Below are 17,416 nucleotides of genomic sequence, written 5' to 3'. Positions count from 1 at the left end.
TAATCACGGGTTTCGACGCAGGCTCAAGAGCCCAACAATGACCCCATGTCTGCTATCTAACCATTGTGCAAATAAAGTCCGTGGAGCCTCATTTAAGAGTCTCAAAACACGGGACTAGCCAGATCTTCCTCCAGGGAGCATTGCACCTAGGATTTCACTGTGATTGAGCGCCTTTGCCGGCTGCCGCAGTGTTTTCTTTGACTGGTCTCCCTGAGGTCAGTGATTGTTTCGTGATGTTGGTCTACTAGGCATTGGTCCCACCTAGCCAGAATCCTACTCCACACTGATGAGGGGCAACACCCCGAAACAGCTATCTGTGGATGGATACCTGGCCTTGGTATTTCCCTTGTCATATCTGTAAAATCGTAAAGAGCTGGATATTGACTTAAAGGGCCACTTAATATGGTGGTAATGTTGGTTTCCGAAAGGAGCCACTCCTTGGCTGGGTCCTTCCCTGGAGGAAGATCTGGCTAGTCCCGTGTTTTGAGACTCTTAAATGAGGCTCCACGGACTTGATTTGCATTTTCGTATTTCCCAGGGAGCATTGCACCTAGGATTTCACTGTGATTGAGTGCCTTTGCCGGCTGCCGCAGTGTTTTCTTTGACTGGTCTCCCTGAGGTCAGTGATTGGTTAGATCAACATCACGAAACATTGTATTAAATCCTGCATTTTGCTGATCCGTATAATCCACCGCAATACAGAAGTATTTCAGTGCATTATATAAGTGATCGGGCTCATTTATATTCAAGCAAAAAATATGTTTAAAAATGTTAAAAATAAATAGTATTCCCATTAAAAATGGTTTGTAATGTAAAAATATAAAAAGGGGAAAAAAAAAATGTGCATCGTCAGTAACACTGACCTGTAGCGACTTATCCTATTCAATTTCCAAATTATTTAAGACCTCATGTTAAACCCACGAAAAAAAAAATTAAAAAAATGCCAGAATTAATATTTTTTTGGTTGTACCACCTCCCCCCAAAAATGGAGTAAAAAGCGTTCAAAAAATCTTACCCACCCCAATATGGTACACACAAAAAACTGTAGCTCATTTCACAAAAACAAGCACACAGCTGTGTCTTTGTAAAAATTATAGGAGTCATTGATTGCAGGAACATAAATATGTTTTGAGTGGTTTTCATTGGGGAAAATTAGTAAAACCTAAATAAAAATATATGAATGTATGAATTGCAGTAATTGTACTGACCCATAACATGTAATTTATACTGCGAGGAAACATCAGGAAGAAAACCTATAAAACGGTAGTTGAATTGCAGTTTGTTTTTTGTTCATTCCCCTCCTAAAACAAAAGGAATAAAAAGCAATTAAAAAGTAATATCTGCCCCAAAATGAACCAATGAAAACTTCAGTTCATTCTTCAGAAAAATAAGCCCTCCCACAGCTTTTGTTAAAGAAAAAATAAAAATGTTAGAGTTGTCAGAAAATGGCTACAGAAATGAAGTTTCTTTTCCAAAAAACTTGTGGGAAAAAATGTGTTTGGTATCAATGTAATTGTAAGGACTTGTAGAACAAGGCTGGGTTCACACGTAGCGGAACTCTCGCGGAAATTACCGCGAGAATTTCGGAATTCCATTCCGCGGGAAAATCGTATATTAAATTCCCGCGATTTTCCTGCGGAAAAACTAGCATTTTGCAAGTGTAATTAGCTTGCAGAATTGCTAGCATTTTCCAAGCGATCTGGAGCATCGCTTGGAGAACTGATTGTCAGGTTGGTCACACTCATCAAACATAGTGTTTGACGAGTGTGACCTACTTTTTACTATTGAGGCCGCCTGTGCGACATCAATAGTAAAAGATAGGATGTAAAAAATAATAAAAAAAAAAAATAAATTGTTCTCACCTTCCGACGTCCCGCGCTGCCTTCCCGCCTATCTCCACGCTCCCGGTCCCAGTAGTCCTTTGCGTGAATTACCGCGATGACGTCTGTTCTCGCGGGATCGCGACGTCACGCGGTCATTCGCAATTATGTCGCGCGAATGACCGTGAGACTTCGCGATCCCGCGAGAACGGACATCATCACTCGCAAAGGACTACGGGGACCGGGAGCGTGGAGAGAGGCGGGAAGGCAGCGCGGGACGTCGGAAGGTGAGAATAACAATATTTTTTATTTTAAATTCTATTTTTTACAGGGATATGGTACCCAAAGCCCGGAGGACAGTCTCTTCTCCTCCGGGCCGTGGGTACCATCCGCAAATGATCTGCTTACTTTTCACATGGTGTGCACAGCCACATGCGGAAAGTAAGCAGAACAATGCATTCCTATGGGTGCGGGATCGCCGTGATTCCGCGAAATTAATGAGTATGCTGCAATTTTTACCGCAAAGCGATTCCGGCACGGTAAAAACCGCAGCATTAGCACAGCATTGCGAAATCCCATAGGAATGCATGGATGCTTATTTTTCGTGTTTTCGCGGCAAAATCGCGTGGTTAAAACCGCCGCGGAAACGCGAAAAAAACGCCACGTGTGAACTCAGCCTAAATGTAGAATGTTACATCGGCCAGAAAGTGAACGCCGCAACGTTTATGATGCAATACACAATATCGGACTTTCTTCTCAGTCTGGAAAGAAACAATCCATCACAAGGCTAAATTGTCTGAAAAATGAAAATAGAAAAAACAATGACCATACAATTGGAAAGGGATTAAGAAAAAGCAAAAACTACTTAAACTTAATGGGTTAAAAAGACGTTATTTTGTGCAGTACCCGTGACTTGTAAATTTGCTTTGAAGTTATTAAAGAAAAAAAATCTGCGTAAGCTGTCCTGTCTCTGTGGCTCTTCCCATCATTTTAATCCTGCATCTTTAGGGACACCTCCACATTTTTCAGAAATGCTTACACATCTCCCTATGAATAACAGTTTATAATCTGCTTCAATGATTTACATGTTTCAGAGGGGTTTCAGTCGTGGATGTGGAGGGGACTGACCTTTCTCTTACCATTCCTCTTCTTTGGCCAAGTAAGTGTATACTCATTACTTAGCTGATCTCTGAAATCTGATTTTTATTGTCGGTACTAAGGCCTCATTCAGACATCAGTAAGGCACATACGTGTTGTCTCTGTGTTTCACAGTTAAATAACATACTCATTAGGCCTCATTCAGATGCGAGTTCAAATGTCAGTTTTTCTCATACCCGATCCATGTTTTCTCTAAGGCCTGTTTCACACTTCCGTTTGTCACCATCAGTCAAAATCCCCCATTTTGCAAAAAAAAAAAAAAAAACGGATCCGCCATTTTGGTTAGCGGATCAGTCCGCCTGCGGATCCGTTTTCTGCTATTTTGGCGGATTTTAACTGACAGAAAAAACTGAGGTGTGGAACAGGCCTAATAACCCCTCACGACAACACACCGGAGGATGTTGCCCCTTTACTAATAGGGACAGGAAATACCAAAGCCCAGAAGTATTTTGCTGTGTTTCGGGGCTTAGTTATCCGGCGCATGCACAGTCAGGCTTTTCGGCTTTGTCCGCAGTTGGGCAAAGCATGCTGCGCGTGCGCTAGCCAAGAATGCAACAAATGGTGGAGACCTACGTCTATTCCTCAAAAAACTCTGGACGGCGGCCAAGGATGGGGAGGCGGCACACATCAGGAACACCGCCCATCGGACCGGACCAACCTCGTTTTCATCGCCCGCCAAAACCAGGTGACAGATTCCCTTTAACCTGGAGGAGGAAGGAAATGTTGATTCTCAGGATGAAATATCAATTCCAGAAGACCTTCTAGAGGAAGGCAAATTAACTCTGGGCCCAAAAGCCTCCCAATAGGAGATATAATATTTCTCCTCAGAAAGTATAGAAGAACCCTTTATGGCAGTAAGGAGTACTATGGAAGTTGAGGAAAAGAGAACTTCCCACACAGTGCAGGAAGAAATGTTCAGTGGTATCAGCTCAAGGAAAAAAAACAGGTGTTTCCTGTTCATAAGAACATTCGGGACCTGGTGCTAGAGGAGTGGGAATCCCTAGAAAAAAGGCAACCACTCCCACTGAATTGAAGGACAGGTTATTCGTGGACGATGAGATGGCGGCATGCTGGTCAGAAATCAAGAAGATTGATATCCAGATTGCGCAGGTAGCCAAAAAGACTACACGGCCATTTGAGATTTCCTCACAATTGACGGACCCTCTGGAATGCAAGATGGATGGTCTGTTAAGGACATTATGGGAGACCTCGCCAGCCTTAGGCTGGTTTCACATTAGCGTTTGTGTGCGCAGCGTTTGATCCCCATAATGCGCATGCGTCGTGCGTACATATATTTAACATGGTGTATACAGGGACATGCGTTCGCATGCTTTTGCTTACGCATGCGTCGTTTCGCGGTGTCCGGCAGTCGCAACATGTTGCGTTTTTTGAGGCGTCAAAAATCCGTCAAATATGCGCAGGCATGCGGATGAGTGCGTGAAAAAAAACACGATACTGTCTGAGAACACATTTTTACGCAAGGACATGCGTACGCATGCGTTTGATACGCATGCGTTCTTCAAAATGTATATAGAAATCCCATGAGATGCCCATTTTTGTCTGGTGTCATATCTAACGCATGCGCATAAACAACACAAACGCATTCAAACGCATGCACACACAGCGTTTTTTTCTGTCATGCTTAAGATGATGCGCATAAAAAAACGCTGCGTAAACATGCGTTTTGCATGCGTTTTTGCGCATGCAGATGATACGCTGCGGACTCAAATGCTAATGTGAATCTAGCCTTACTGAACACCAACGTGTGTTGGTTGAGGGTTGTCTGAAACGGTTATTAGAATGCTACAAAAGAGTAGGAAACCAGTGACAAATGCCATATACCAGAAGATATGAAAGACCTTCATCTCAGAGTGTACCCGAATAACCTGAACTGCGCTAACGAAATGTCACATGGATCCTGGATTTCCTGCAAGAAGGGCTAGAGAAGGGTCTCAAACCTACAGTCATGGCCAAAAGTTTAGAGAATGACACAGATATTATATTTTCACATGATCTGCTGCCCTCTGGTTTTTATGTGTGTTTGTCAGATGTTTTTATCACATACAGAAATATAATTGCAATCATATTATGAGTAACAAAAGGTTATATTGACAGTTAGAATGAGTTAATGCAGCAAGTCAATATTTGCAGTGTTGACCCTTCTTCTTCAGGACCTCAGCAATTCTCCCTGGCATGCTCTCAATCAACTTCTGGATCAAATCCTGACTGATAGCAGTCCATTCTTGCAAAATCAATGCTTTTATTTTGTCTGAATTTGAAGGTTTTTGTTTGTCCACCCGTCTCTTGATGATTGACCACAAGTTCTCAATGGGATTAAGATCTGGGGAGTTTCCAGGCCATGGTCCCAAAATCTCTGTTTTGTTCCCTGAGCCATTTAGTTATCACCTTTGCTTTATGGCAAGGTGCTCCATCATGTTGAAAAAGGCATTGTTGATCGCCAAACTGCTCTTGGACGGTTGGGAGAAGTTGCTCTTGGAGGACATTCTGGTACCATTCTTTATTCATGGCTGTGTTTTTAGGCAAGACTGAGAGAGAGCCCATTCCCTTGGCTGAGAAGCAACCCCACACATGAATGGTTTCAGGATGCTTGACAGTTGGCATGAGACAAGACTGGTGGTAGCGCTCACCTGGTCTTCTCCGAATAAGCCGTTTTCCAGATGTCCCAAACAATCGAAAAGGGGATTCATCAGAGAAAATGACTTTACCCCAGTCCTCAGCAGTCCACTCCCTGTACCTCTTGCAGAATATCAGTCTGTCCATGATGTTTTTTCTGGAGAGAAGTGGCTTCTTTGCTGCCCTCCTTGAGACCAGGCCTTGCTCCAAGAGTCTCCGCCTCACAGTGCATGCAGATGCACTCACACCTGCCTGCTGCCATTCCTGAGCAAGCTCTGCACTGCTGGTAGCCCGATTCCGCAGCTGAAACACTTTTAAGAGACGGTCCTGGCGCTTGCTGGTCTTTCTTGGGCGCCCTGGAGCCTTTTTGGCAACAAGGGAACCTCTCTCCTTGAAGTTCTTGATGATGCGATAGATTGTTGACTGAGGTGCAATCTTTCTAGCTGCGATACTCTTCCCTGTTAGGCCATTTTTGTGCAGTGCAATGATGACTGCACGTGTTTCTTTAGAGATAACCATGGTTAACAGAAGAGAAACAATGATGCCAAGCACTAGTCTCCTTTTAAAGTGTCCAGTGGTGTCATTCTTACTTAATCATGACAGATTGATCTCCAGCCCTGTCCTCATCAACACCCACACCTGTGTTAATGGAGCAATCACTGAAACGATGTTAGCTGGTCCTTTTAAGGCAGGGCTACAATGATGTTGAAATGTGTTTTTGGGGATAAAGCTAATTTTCTAGGCAAATATTGACTGTAATTGCTGTTAAGCTGATCACTCTTTATAACATTCTGGAGTATATGCAAATTGCCATTAGAAAAAATGAAGCAGTAGACTTTGTAAAAATTAATATTTGTGTCATTCTCTAAACTCTTGGCCATGACTGTATTACCCTCACAGTCCAGGTGGCGGCTCTAAGTTTCTACTTCGACCAGACGCTAACCGACCACTGATGGGTAAGAAGATTTATGACCGCAGCATCTTGCCTACGTCCGAGGATTACAAATTTAGTCCCTTCCTGTGACCACTATATTGTTCTAAACAGGCTCACACTCCCACCCTTTGAGCCCATATCATCAATAGATGTGGACGGATTCTCCTGGAAAACAGCCTTTCTTGTAGCCATAACTACAACCAGGAGAGTGAGTGAGTTACAGGCTCTGTCAGTAAAAGAGCCCTACATGAGAGTCTTAGTGGACCGGCTTATTTTAAGAATGCACCCGTCATTCCTTCCTAAAGTGGTTTCAGAGTTCCACAGGTCCCAGGAGATAATTCTTCCCTCCTCCTATCAAGATCCAAGGAATAAGGAAGATGAAGAGTTTCCACACTCTGGAAGTTCGAAGAACGATTCTTTACTATCTCCAGGAAATGGGGGAAAAAAAGTAGGGAGGACCAAAACCTGTTGGTTCATCTTCAAGGTCAGAATAAGGGGATGAAAACTTCCAGATCCACAATGGTCAACTGGATCAAGAGCGCAATCTCTGAGGCATATCACAGCCAGAGCCTTCCACCTCCAGAAAAATTCACAGATCATTCTACCAGAGCGGTATCTGTCTCCTGCTCCGAGAAAGCCAGTGCTTCCATCGAACAGATATGCAGAGCTGCTACCTGGTTTTCGAATAATACGTTTTTCCAAGCATTACAGGCGGGACCGGATGTCTGTCAAAGACTTGGCCTTTGGGAGAAAAGTTCTTCAGGCTATTATCCCTCCTTAACATTAATCTTGGGTACTGCTCCGGTGTGCTGTCATTAGAGAAAATAGAATTAGACTTAGTGGTAATTCGGTTTCTAATAACCCACCACGACAGCACAGGTAATTCCCTCCTTTTTCTTATTTTGCATTACTCAGATGAGAATAACATATAAGATGGACCCCCATGTCATATATTACATTTTTTTCCCCCATTTTTCGCCTGAAAATTTGGGGTGTGTCTTATGGTCCAAAGAATACAGTAAGTTTTGCATATAACTCTGATGGTAAAAACTGACAGAGTAAATGCTGATTTTACTTACAAGAATAATCAGTGATGTCTGAATGAGGCTTAAACCAAATGCTGCTATCCAGTAGGTATGCATTGTTGGAAAGTTAGGCTAAGAGCTAATGTATCCTGCCATATTATGGACCTGTTATTACATAGCCATAATCATGTTTACATGGAGGTGCATGTGGTATCAACTGTATCTTCCTACGCACCCAATTTCATCCATACTATTCCAATAGAAAAATAAAGTTGCATGTTCCACAGGATACTGTATGTATGTGATGTGTCACAAACCACACTCCACTGCCCCCAATCGTCAGAACAATCACACAATTGACTGACTATTGATGGATGAGGCCACAGATGCTTTAGCTACTAGGCCTGTTATTGTGCTCTTCCTAGTGAATGTATAGTATATACACATCTGATCCCAGCTCACGGTTAGATATATATATATTTCAATTAGCTGTTCACAGCAGGGGTCGGAAGAGTGTTGGCTTTTTTTGTTTTATTTAAGATTTCTGATGAAGCCATGCTTCTATGCTCAATATGAGGGCGACATGTCCCCCGCTCAAGAGATGGCTTAGAGATCAGTCCTATTTTAGCATTTCATTTAAGGCAATATGTATTTTCCACATTGTATCACAGGCTTCAGAGCTCTGTAAAATCTTTTGTCTTGTATCCTGATAGTTACTGCCATAAGTCTCCAGAGTTGTTAATGGAAATCATAGGTTCACAGAAAAATCTTGTACAAGGGTCCTTTGTTGTATCCAGGGAATCTCATATAATAGTTTTTTTTCATAGTGGTACAAAAATTGATTTAATGTCTGCTGGCCTCTGAGCCAGTGGTAGAAATACAAGATTATGCTGGTTGTAATGGCCATGCTGGGTTTATATTGCAGTTCTGGCAGCTCTATAACGCTATTACCCTGTTTCAACTAGCCAGGCATCCGGAGTGCAAGGAATGGCAGGTAATGTACCCTACTACTGATGCCTTATTACCCTGAGGTGTGTAGTTCTCCGCTGCTGCTTTATATCCATGTCTGCTATAAGTGAAACCTGTAAATTTACCATCCGGTTTTTAACTCAGATAGACCAAATGCATTATGTGCCTGCTCTACTTTGCTTCTACCTTTAGTGCATGATACATACAGCTCTGGCAGAAATTAAGAGACCACCACATCAAAACCCTGTCATGGGCAGCCCATTCTCCAGACCAACCTCTGGAATGTAATCAAGAGGATGATGAATAGTCACAAGCCATCAAACCAGAGCTCTGCAAAGGAATACATGGATTTTGTCCGCGTTGCCCAAATGATGAAATTCCAGAAGGTTGATAAAGTTTGACAGTGGTTTATTCTACGCGTTTCAAAGTTTTTTGCAACCTCTTCTTCAGGAAATACCACATGAAGCATACATAGGTGGTGCATTAAGTACACACAGATTTAAAAAAAAAAATGAGCTCCAAACAGTCAGATGACACATGTCAAAGTTCATAGTTAGCAGACAGTATAAAAATTCATAGTAATAGTTAGAAGCTGTTCTTATAGTGACATGTCTATTTTAATTTCACAGGTTGTTGAACAAAAGGAAAAAAAAAATATAAGGAAAATTGAAAAACACATATATACTGAGCAAGAAAAGCAAATCTCGGACACGAACTCCTAGAGATATGCCTCCACTTCCTCCAGATCTGCTGCCTGACAATTAGACCACTCGGCTATGCTAACAGGTTCCTGCAAGTGTATCCAATGTGGAAGAGACATATGTTGAAATAAACCATTAGTTAAAAATTAAATTGCAAGGATCTAAATTTTAATCAATTAAAAATAAATGTTTTATTAATAAAAAATAAATATAGAATATATATATATATATATATATATATATATATATATATATATACAGTGGGGAAAAAAAGTATTTAGTCAGTCAGCAATAGTGCAAGTTCCACCACTTAAAAAGATGAGAGGCGTCTGTAATTTACATCATAGGTAGACCTCAACTATGGGAGACAAACTGAGAAAAAAAAATCCAGAAAATCACATTGTCTGTTTTTTTTCATTTTATTTGCATATTATGGTGGAAAATAAGTATTTGGTCAGAAACAAGCAATCAAGATTTCTGGCTCTCACAGACCTGTAACTTCTTCTTTAAGAGTCTCCTCTTTCCTCCACTCATTACCTGTAGTAATGGCACCTGTTTAAACTTGTTATCAGTATAAAAAGACACCTGTGCACACCCTCAAACAGTCTGACTCCAAACTCCACTATGGTGAAGACCAAAGAGCTGTCAAAGGACACCAGAAACAAAATTGTAGCCCTGCACAGGCTGGGAAGACTGAATCTGCAATAGCCAACCAGCTTGGAGTGAAGAAATCAACTGTGGGAGCAATAATTAGAAAATGGAAGACATACAAGACCACTGATAATCTCCCTCGATCTGGTGCTCCACGCAAAATCCCACCCCGTGGGGTCAGAATGATCACAAGAACGGTGAGCAAAAATCCCAGAACCACGCGGGGGGACCTAGTGAATGAACTGCAGAGAGCTGGGACCAATGTAACAAGGCCTACCATAAGTAACACACTACGCCACCATGGACTCAGATCCTGCAGTGCCAGACGTGTCCCACTGCTTAAGCCTGTACATGTCCGGGCCCGTCTGAAGTTTGCTAGAGAGCATTTGGATGATCCAGAGGAGTTTTGGGAGAATGTCCTATGGTCTGATGAAACCAAACTGGAACTGTTTGGTAGAAACACAACTTGTCATGTTTGGAGGAAAAAGAATACTGAGTTGCATCCATCAAACACCATACCTACTGTAAAGCATGGTGGTGGAAACATCATGCTTTGGGGCTGTTTCTCTACAAAGGGGCCAGGACGACTGATCCGGGTACATGAAAGAATGAATGGGGTCATGTATCGTGAGATTTTGAGTGCAAACCTCCTTCCATCAGCAAGGGCATTGAAGATGAAACGTGGCTGGGTCTTTCAACATGACAATGATCCAAAGCACACCACCAGGGCAACGAAGGAGTGGCTTCGTAAGAAGCATTTCAAGGTCCTGGAGTGGCCTAGCCAGTCTCCAGATCTCAACCCTATAGAAAACCTTTGGAGGGAGTTGAAAGTCCGTGTTGCCAAGCGAAAAGCCAAAAACATCACTGCTCTAGAGGAGATCTGCATGGAGGAATGGGCCAACATACCAACAAAAGTGTGTGGCAACCTTGTGAAGACTTACAGAAAACGTTTGACCTCTGTCATTGCCAACAAAGGATATATCACAAAGTATTGAGATGAAATTTTGTTTCTGACCAAATACTTATTTTCCACCATAATATGCAAATAAAATGAAAAAAAACAGACAATGTGATTTTCTGGATTTTTTTTTTCTCAGTTTGTCTCCCATAGTTGAGGTCTACCTATGATGTAAATTACAGACGCCTCTCATCTTTTTAAGTGGTGGAACTTGCACTATTGCTGACTGACTAAATACTTTTTTTCCCCACTGTATATATATATTTTTTTTTTTTTTTTAAACTTTGATTCAGCTTATTATTCCTATTTAATGATGAATTAGAATAAAGGGAAAAGAAAAAAAAAAAGGGGAATCTGTCACTTAATTGTAAAGTGCTGCGGAATATGTTGGCGCTATATAAATAAAAATTATTATTATCTGTCAAAGCTCAGTGGCAGAGTGGGCAGGACAATGTGCTCCACACCTGCAATATTGCATACACCTTCAGGATCGTACCACAGGAGGAGCACACAGCGCTTCTCCAAATACCACATGGCTGTTAAAAACTCCAGCACAGAGTCAAATTATACAGCGACCAGTGCTAGTATAAGTCACATACCAAAGTTTAAAAAATAAAAAATCACTCCTTCAGCAGCGTTATTACCACCTGAGGATAGCAAATCGTGTCAGAGGATGAGTTCTTTAGGACAAAGGAATGATTAGTTATATACAATATATATATATATATATATATATATATATATTCCTCTCAGAAATATTTGTATATAACCAATCATTCCTTAGTCCTAAAGAAATCCTCTGACATGATTTGCTATTCTCAGGTGGTAATAACGCTGCTGAAGGAGTGATTGTGTTTGTTTGTTTTTTTTTTAATTTTGGTATGTGACTTATACTAGCACTGGTCGCTGTATACTGTAATTTGACTCTGTGCTGGAGTTTTTAACAGCCATGTGGTATTTGGAGAAGCGCTGTGTGCTCCTCCTGTGGTACGATCCTGAAGGTGTATGCAATATTGCAGGTGTGGGGCACATTGTCCTTCCAACTCTGCCACTGACCTTTGGCAGATGACTGATTCCCCCTTTTTTTTTTTTTTTTTATTTTCCCCCCTTTATTCTAATTCATCATTAAATAAGAATAATAAGCCGAATAAATTAATTATTAATAAAACATTTATTTTTAATTGATTAAAATTTAGATCCTTCAATTTAATTTTTAACTAATGGTTTATTTCAACATATGTCTCTTCCACATTGGATACACTTGCAGGAACCTGTTAGCATAGCCGAGTGGTCTAATTGTCAGGCAGCAGATCTGGAGGAAGCTGAGGCATATCTCTAGGAGTTCGTGTCCAAGATTTGCTTTTCTTGCTCAGTATATATGTGTTTTTTAATTTTCTATATATATATATATTTTTTTTTCCTTTTCAACAACCTGTGAAATTAAAATAGATATGTCACTATAAGAACAGCTTCTAACTAGTACTATGAATTTTTATACTGTCTGCTAACTATGAACTTTTGACATGTGTCATCTGACTGTTTGGAGCTCATTTTTTTGAAATCTGTGTGTACTTAATGCACCACCTATGTATGCTTCATGTGGTATTTCCTGAAGAGGAGGTTGCAAAAAACCTTGAAACACGTAGAATAAACCACTGTCAAACTTTATCAACCTTCTGGAATTTCATCATTTGGGCAGCGCGGACAAAATCCACGTATTCCTTTGCAGAGCTCTGTTTCAGATAGTCGGTGACAGACTTGTGGATCTGCAGCAGCCCTTATCTATACATGCTTTGAATACCTACTACCAGGTGAGCAGTTTTTTGTCAAACCGCTTACTTTATTTGTGGGATAAGACCCTATATTGCACATGTGTCTCCCTCTTTCCTCACAATACTAGAAGCCATCATTCCAAGAAGAACTGCTTAAAGTTTTGCGCCAGAAGCAGTGTGAAAGACTGGTGGCAAGCATGCCAAGACACATGAAAGATGTTTTTAAAAATCATGGTTATTCCACAAAATATTGATTTCTGAACTCTTCCCGAGTTAAAACATTAGTATTGTTGTTTCTAAATGATTATGAAATTTTTTTCTTTGCATTATTTGAGCTCTGAAAGCACTGGGTTTTTTTTTTGTTTTGTATTTTGACCACTTTTTCTTTGTCAGAAAAAAAATGCAAAATGTATTGCTTTGAAACTCGGAGACATGTTGTCAGAAGTTTATAGACTAAAAGAACAATTTACATTTTACTCAAAAACATACCTGTAAAGAGAAAAATCAGACAAACTGAACATTTGGAAGTGGTCTCTTAATTTTTTGCCAGAGCTGTATATAGTTACAAATCAATGAGTGAGTGATTTATTCGTAAAATAAGAAGTACACATTATATAAAATTCTGCGCTAAATATTGAGTATGTATACTCGTCGGGGCTTTTATATTAACGGCTCTATCTCTGTACTTCCATACAAGAGAGAGATCAATGGGCCATCCCTCCTTCAGATTCAAGGTCCCCTAATATGTGTTGTGATCCTGATGTCCCTGTTATTTGCAGGTTATTATGTGTGGAATGCCATTCCTTGTCCACTTCATGGGAAATTTCTTCACCACCCTCCGTGTTGTCCAACAGAAATTTAAAAAACAGAAGGAAGAAGGGAAAACCGAGTAATGACCGTTCTGCCAATACAGGCATTGGCGCAACGAAGCCTTGCCACTTGCTGCAAATTGGGAAATCCTTGCAAGGACTGCACACTACTGAACCCTAACCTTTAGGCCTGGACTACACTGCAAAATTTTTGTAGTGCTACTGATTAATTTTAACCATACAATGCAGCTGTAGTTAAATAGTTAAAATCAATCAGTACAGCTACAAAATTTTGCAGTGTAGCCCAGGCCTTAATTGGTCTGTAAGGTTATACATGTTACAAAAAGTTGACCTGGAATTGCCAGTAATTAACACTCCTCAAGTGTCTTTATACATCTTAAAGTCAAGAACAAACCAGAGATTGGCTTCTTGGGAGAGATTATGTGTGTGTGAGTGTGTGTGTGTGTGTATAGTATGTTATCTGGTCCCATACAATTGTGCTCAGGTTACAGTTGTCAGCGTTGACCTGAGCCTTGCCTGAAGAGCAAATCTTTGTTTAAATGAATCTGGACGTTACTGTATGATGTGTAGCTTGTTTTCTTGGAGCTGGGCAGCTCGGCTTTTGTTCATTGAACTGTACATCCTCCGTCCTTGTTTGTACAAACCTGATCTGCAATAAACTCTTTCCAGAAATGATTTGGTTTTGTCTTCTTTTGGACTGCAATGTGTAGCCATTAAAGGATTGATTGTGAATTTTTGAGTAGCCAAGCACCTTAAGTCACGCTTGAAATGGGTAATGATTCCTTGAATATTATTTAGTTACGGTGAACTCACGTTTTGGCTAATTCACTGACTCATTTCATTAGAATATATATATATATATACAGTGGCATGTAAAAGTTTGGGCATTCCTGGTCAAAATTAGTGGTATTGTGAATAGTTAAGCAAGTTGAAGTATGGGATCCAGTTTTGGGCGCCACATTTTAAAAAAGATATTCAGAAGCTAGAGTCAGTTCAAAGGCCGTCAACTTGATTGTTACAAGAGATGGAAGGTCTCTCATATGATGAGAGGTTGGAAAGGTTGGGCTTTTTTAGCTTAAAAAAAAATACGTCGCAGAGGAGATATCATATACAGTATATGTGTGGTCAATACAAAGGACTTGCACAAGACTTATTCCTTCCAAAGCCCATACTAAGGACCAGCGGGCACTCATTTCAGGTGAAAGAAAGGTGATTACAGCAGCTAAATAGGAAAGGGTTCCTTACAGTAAGGACGCCGGTCGCTCGGTTGAAAGGTGCAGGAGCAGCACACTGACCTGTTCCTTGCATCATGAGCTCGGCACAGGAAGAGCAGCAGCTGCGGGACACGTCCTCCGACGAAGGACCCCAGCAGCAACAGCGGCAATCGCCCCAAAGGCACCGAAAGAAGGATCTCACAGCAACGCAGCAGCCGCTCGGAGTCCCGATGCAGCAAGGAGTCCGGTGGGACGGCGGTCCCAAAAGACAAGCCTCTTGCAGATCCGGAGCCCCTTCTGACTCAGTATCCTTCTTCGGTCCGGTGGGTGAGTGAGCTACATGAATGTACATATTGTAACTAGGGCCTGTCCTCCTCTTATAGGGGAAGAAGTGCACGCAAAAGGCCAGCCAAAAGGTTTGCCCACTCTGTAAAGAGGAGCTTCCCGCGGGGTGGGGGAAAAGGCTCTGCCAATCCTGCATAGAGCACACTATATGCAAGGAATCCTCAGGCTTCACCTCCAACCTTAGGAACCTAATTAAACATCAGGTAGAAAACGCCCTCAAATCCCTCCCAGGGAGAAAATAAAAAGCATAAGAAGCCGAAAAGCAGGGACCCAGAGTCAGATCACAGCGATAGGGAGAGCGATTCCTCTGCATCAGACACCACGGACAGCCCGTCATCCGACTCCTCGTCCTCTGCCAAAGAAGGTCACAGTTGTTTCCCTATAGAGGAAACCGATAATTTAATAAAAGCAGTCAGAACCACTATGGGACTAGTAGACACCAGGCCCAAAAGGACTATCCAGGATGCTATGTTCAGTGGGTTAGAGCAGAAGAAAAGGAGATCATTCCCTATCAACAATAAAATTCAGGCGCTAATACAGAGGGAGTGGAAAAGACTGGAGAAAAAAGGCCTCCTAGCCCCCAAAAGAAAAATACCCCTTTGAAGATCCAAGCTGTTCATTTTGGGACAAAGCACCGAAGGACGTAGCCATCGCAAAAGCCTCAAAAAGATTTTCTCTGCCGTTTGAGGACATGGGTACACTGAAAGATCCCATGGACAAAAAAGCAGATACGTTCCTGAAGTGTTCCTGGGAGGCAGCCGGAGGAGGGCTGAAACCCGCCATAGCCGCCACTTGCACAGCTAGAGCCCTTATGGCGTGGTTGGATCAGTTGGAGGACCAGCTAAAAAACAAATCCCAGAGAAGCGCAATCCTAGACTCCGTTCCACTGATGAGAGGAGCGGCTGCCTTTTTAGCGGACGCATCCGCAGATTCAATCAGGCTAACAGCCAGGGCAGCCTCATTCTCTAACGCAGCTAGAAGGGTCCTATGGCTCAAGTGCTGGACGGGAGATCTGCCAATAAAATCAAAACTTTGCTCCATTCCCTGTGAAGGTGAATTCCTTTTCGGACCCACGCTAAACGATATACTTGACAAAGCAGGGGATAAAAAGAAGTCTTTTCCTAACCCATCCAATTTCCCCTTAAAGTGTTTTCGGAGCAGGAAATTCATCCAGAGGAAGCCGCCTAAAAATTCCCTGGACAAGTGGGAGGATAGAAGAAGCAAAGGAAAGGGGTTCATGTTTGGTAAACCGGCAGACAAGAAGCCACCCCAATGAAGGTGTCTCCCAGGTAGGAGGAAGATTGGCCCTCTTCTTCCTAACCTGGGAAAACATTTCAAACAGTCAATGGATCTTAGACATCATAAAAACAGGCCTCAAAATTTCACACCTCACCCCAACCCTCTTTCGTAGTGACCCCACAGAGGTAGTCGGCGGAAGAACAAGCCGCGATCTAACAGGAGATTCAGACCCTGGTGGAGAAATCAGTATTGCAAGAGGTCCCTCACCAAGAAAGAGGGGAATAGAAGCCTTCTCCTATCTTCCTGAGGAAGAAGCCAGATGGGACATTCAGGACAATAATAAACCTTAAAAAATGAAACAAGTGCCTGGTAATACACCCATTCAAAATGGAAACAATAAAATCTGCAGTGAAAATGCTGTTTCCGTCCTGTTACATGACTGTACTCGATCTAAAGTACGCATACTACCACGTTCCCATACACACTGACTACCGCCAATTTCTCAGGATAGCAGTAACCATGGGGGGAGAGATAAAGCACTACCAGTTCAAAGCTCTCCCATTCGGCGGGCCATCGCCCCGAGGGTATTCACAAAAATCATAGCAGAGGTTATGGCACATCTAAGAGAGCAGGACATCCTAATAGTCCCATACTTGGACGATTTCCTAGTAATAGGCAACTCCCAATCACACTGCAGGGACCAGTTGAGCAGGACCATGAATTCTCTGACCGACCTAGGTTGGCTGCTAAACCTACCAAAATCCCGGACGGTCCCAAGCCAAGTACAAGAGTATTTGGGCATAACCATAGATTCCCTCAGGCAGGAATGTTGACTCCTGGAAGGGAAAAAGCTACACATAAAGCAAATAGCAACAGGGGCAATAGCTCACACAGTAACAACACTGAGGAAGGCCATGTCCCTGCTCGAGTCAATGACTGCCTGTATACCAGTCGTGCAGTGGGCTCAAGCCCATACAAGGGATGTACAGTGGGAAACACTAGCGGCAGAAATTTTCCTTCACGGAGTTTTAGAAGGGCGGTTAGACATATCACCCGAAACAGCTCATTCACTACAGTGGTGGACGGAATCATCCCACCTATCCAGGGGGTCCCTTGGGTAATACCGGTATCTCGAGTCCTCACTACAGACGCAAGCCCCAGGGGGT

General features: G+C 42.1%; 1 protein-coding gene across 1 annotated transcript in view; it reads left to right on the top strand.

Annotated features, from left to right (window-relative positions):
• TMEM120A (transmembrane protein 120A) overlaps positions 1–14,127 on the top strand; it is a 57,293-nt gene extending 43,166 nt beyond the window's left edge. The window contains exons 10-12 of the mRNA XM_073573832.1: positions 2,915–2,979; positions 8,497–8,565; positions 13,402–14,127. Coding sequence (XP_073429933.1) covers positions 2,915–2,979; positions 8,497–8,565; positions 13,402–13,515 — 248 coding nt within the window. The 3' untranslated portion in view covers positions 13,516–14,127. The remainder of the gene's footprint in view (positions 1–2,914; positions 2,980–8,496; positions 8,566–13,401) is intronic.
• The last annotated feature ends 3,289 nt before the right edge of the window (positions 14,128–17,416 follow it).

This window comes from Dendrobates tinctorius, unplaced genomic scaffold (assembly GCF_039654945.1).
Source record: "Dendrobates tinctorius isolate UK_male_01 unplaced genomic scaffold, ASM3965494v1 ptg000007l, whole genome shotgun sequence".
NCBI lineage: Eukaryota > Metazoa > Chordata > Amphibia > Anura > Dendrobatidae > Dendrobates > Dendrobates tinctorius.
This window is presented reverse-complemented; position numbering and strand designations above follow the sequence as displayed.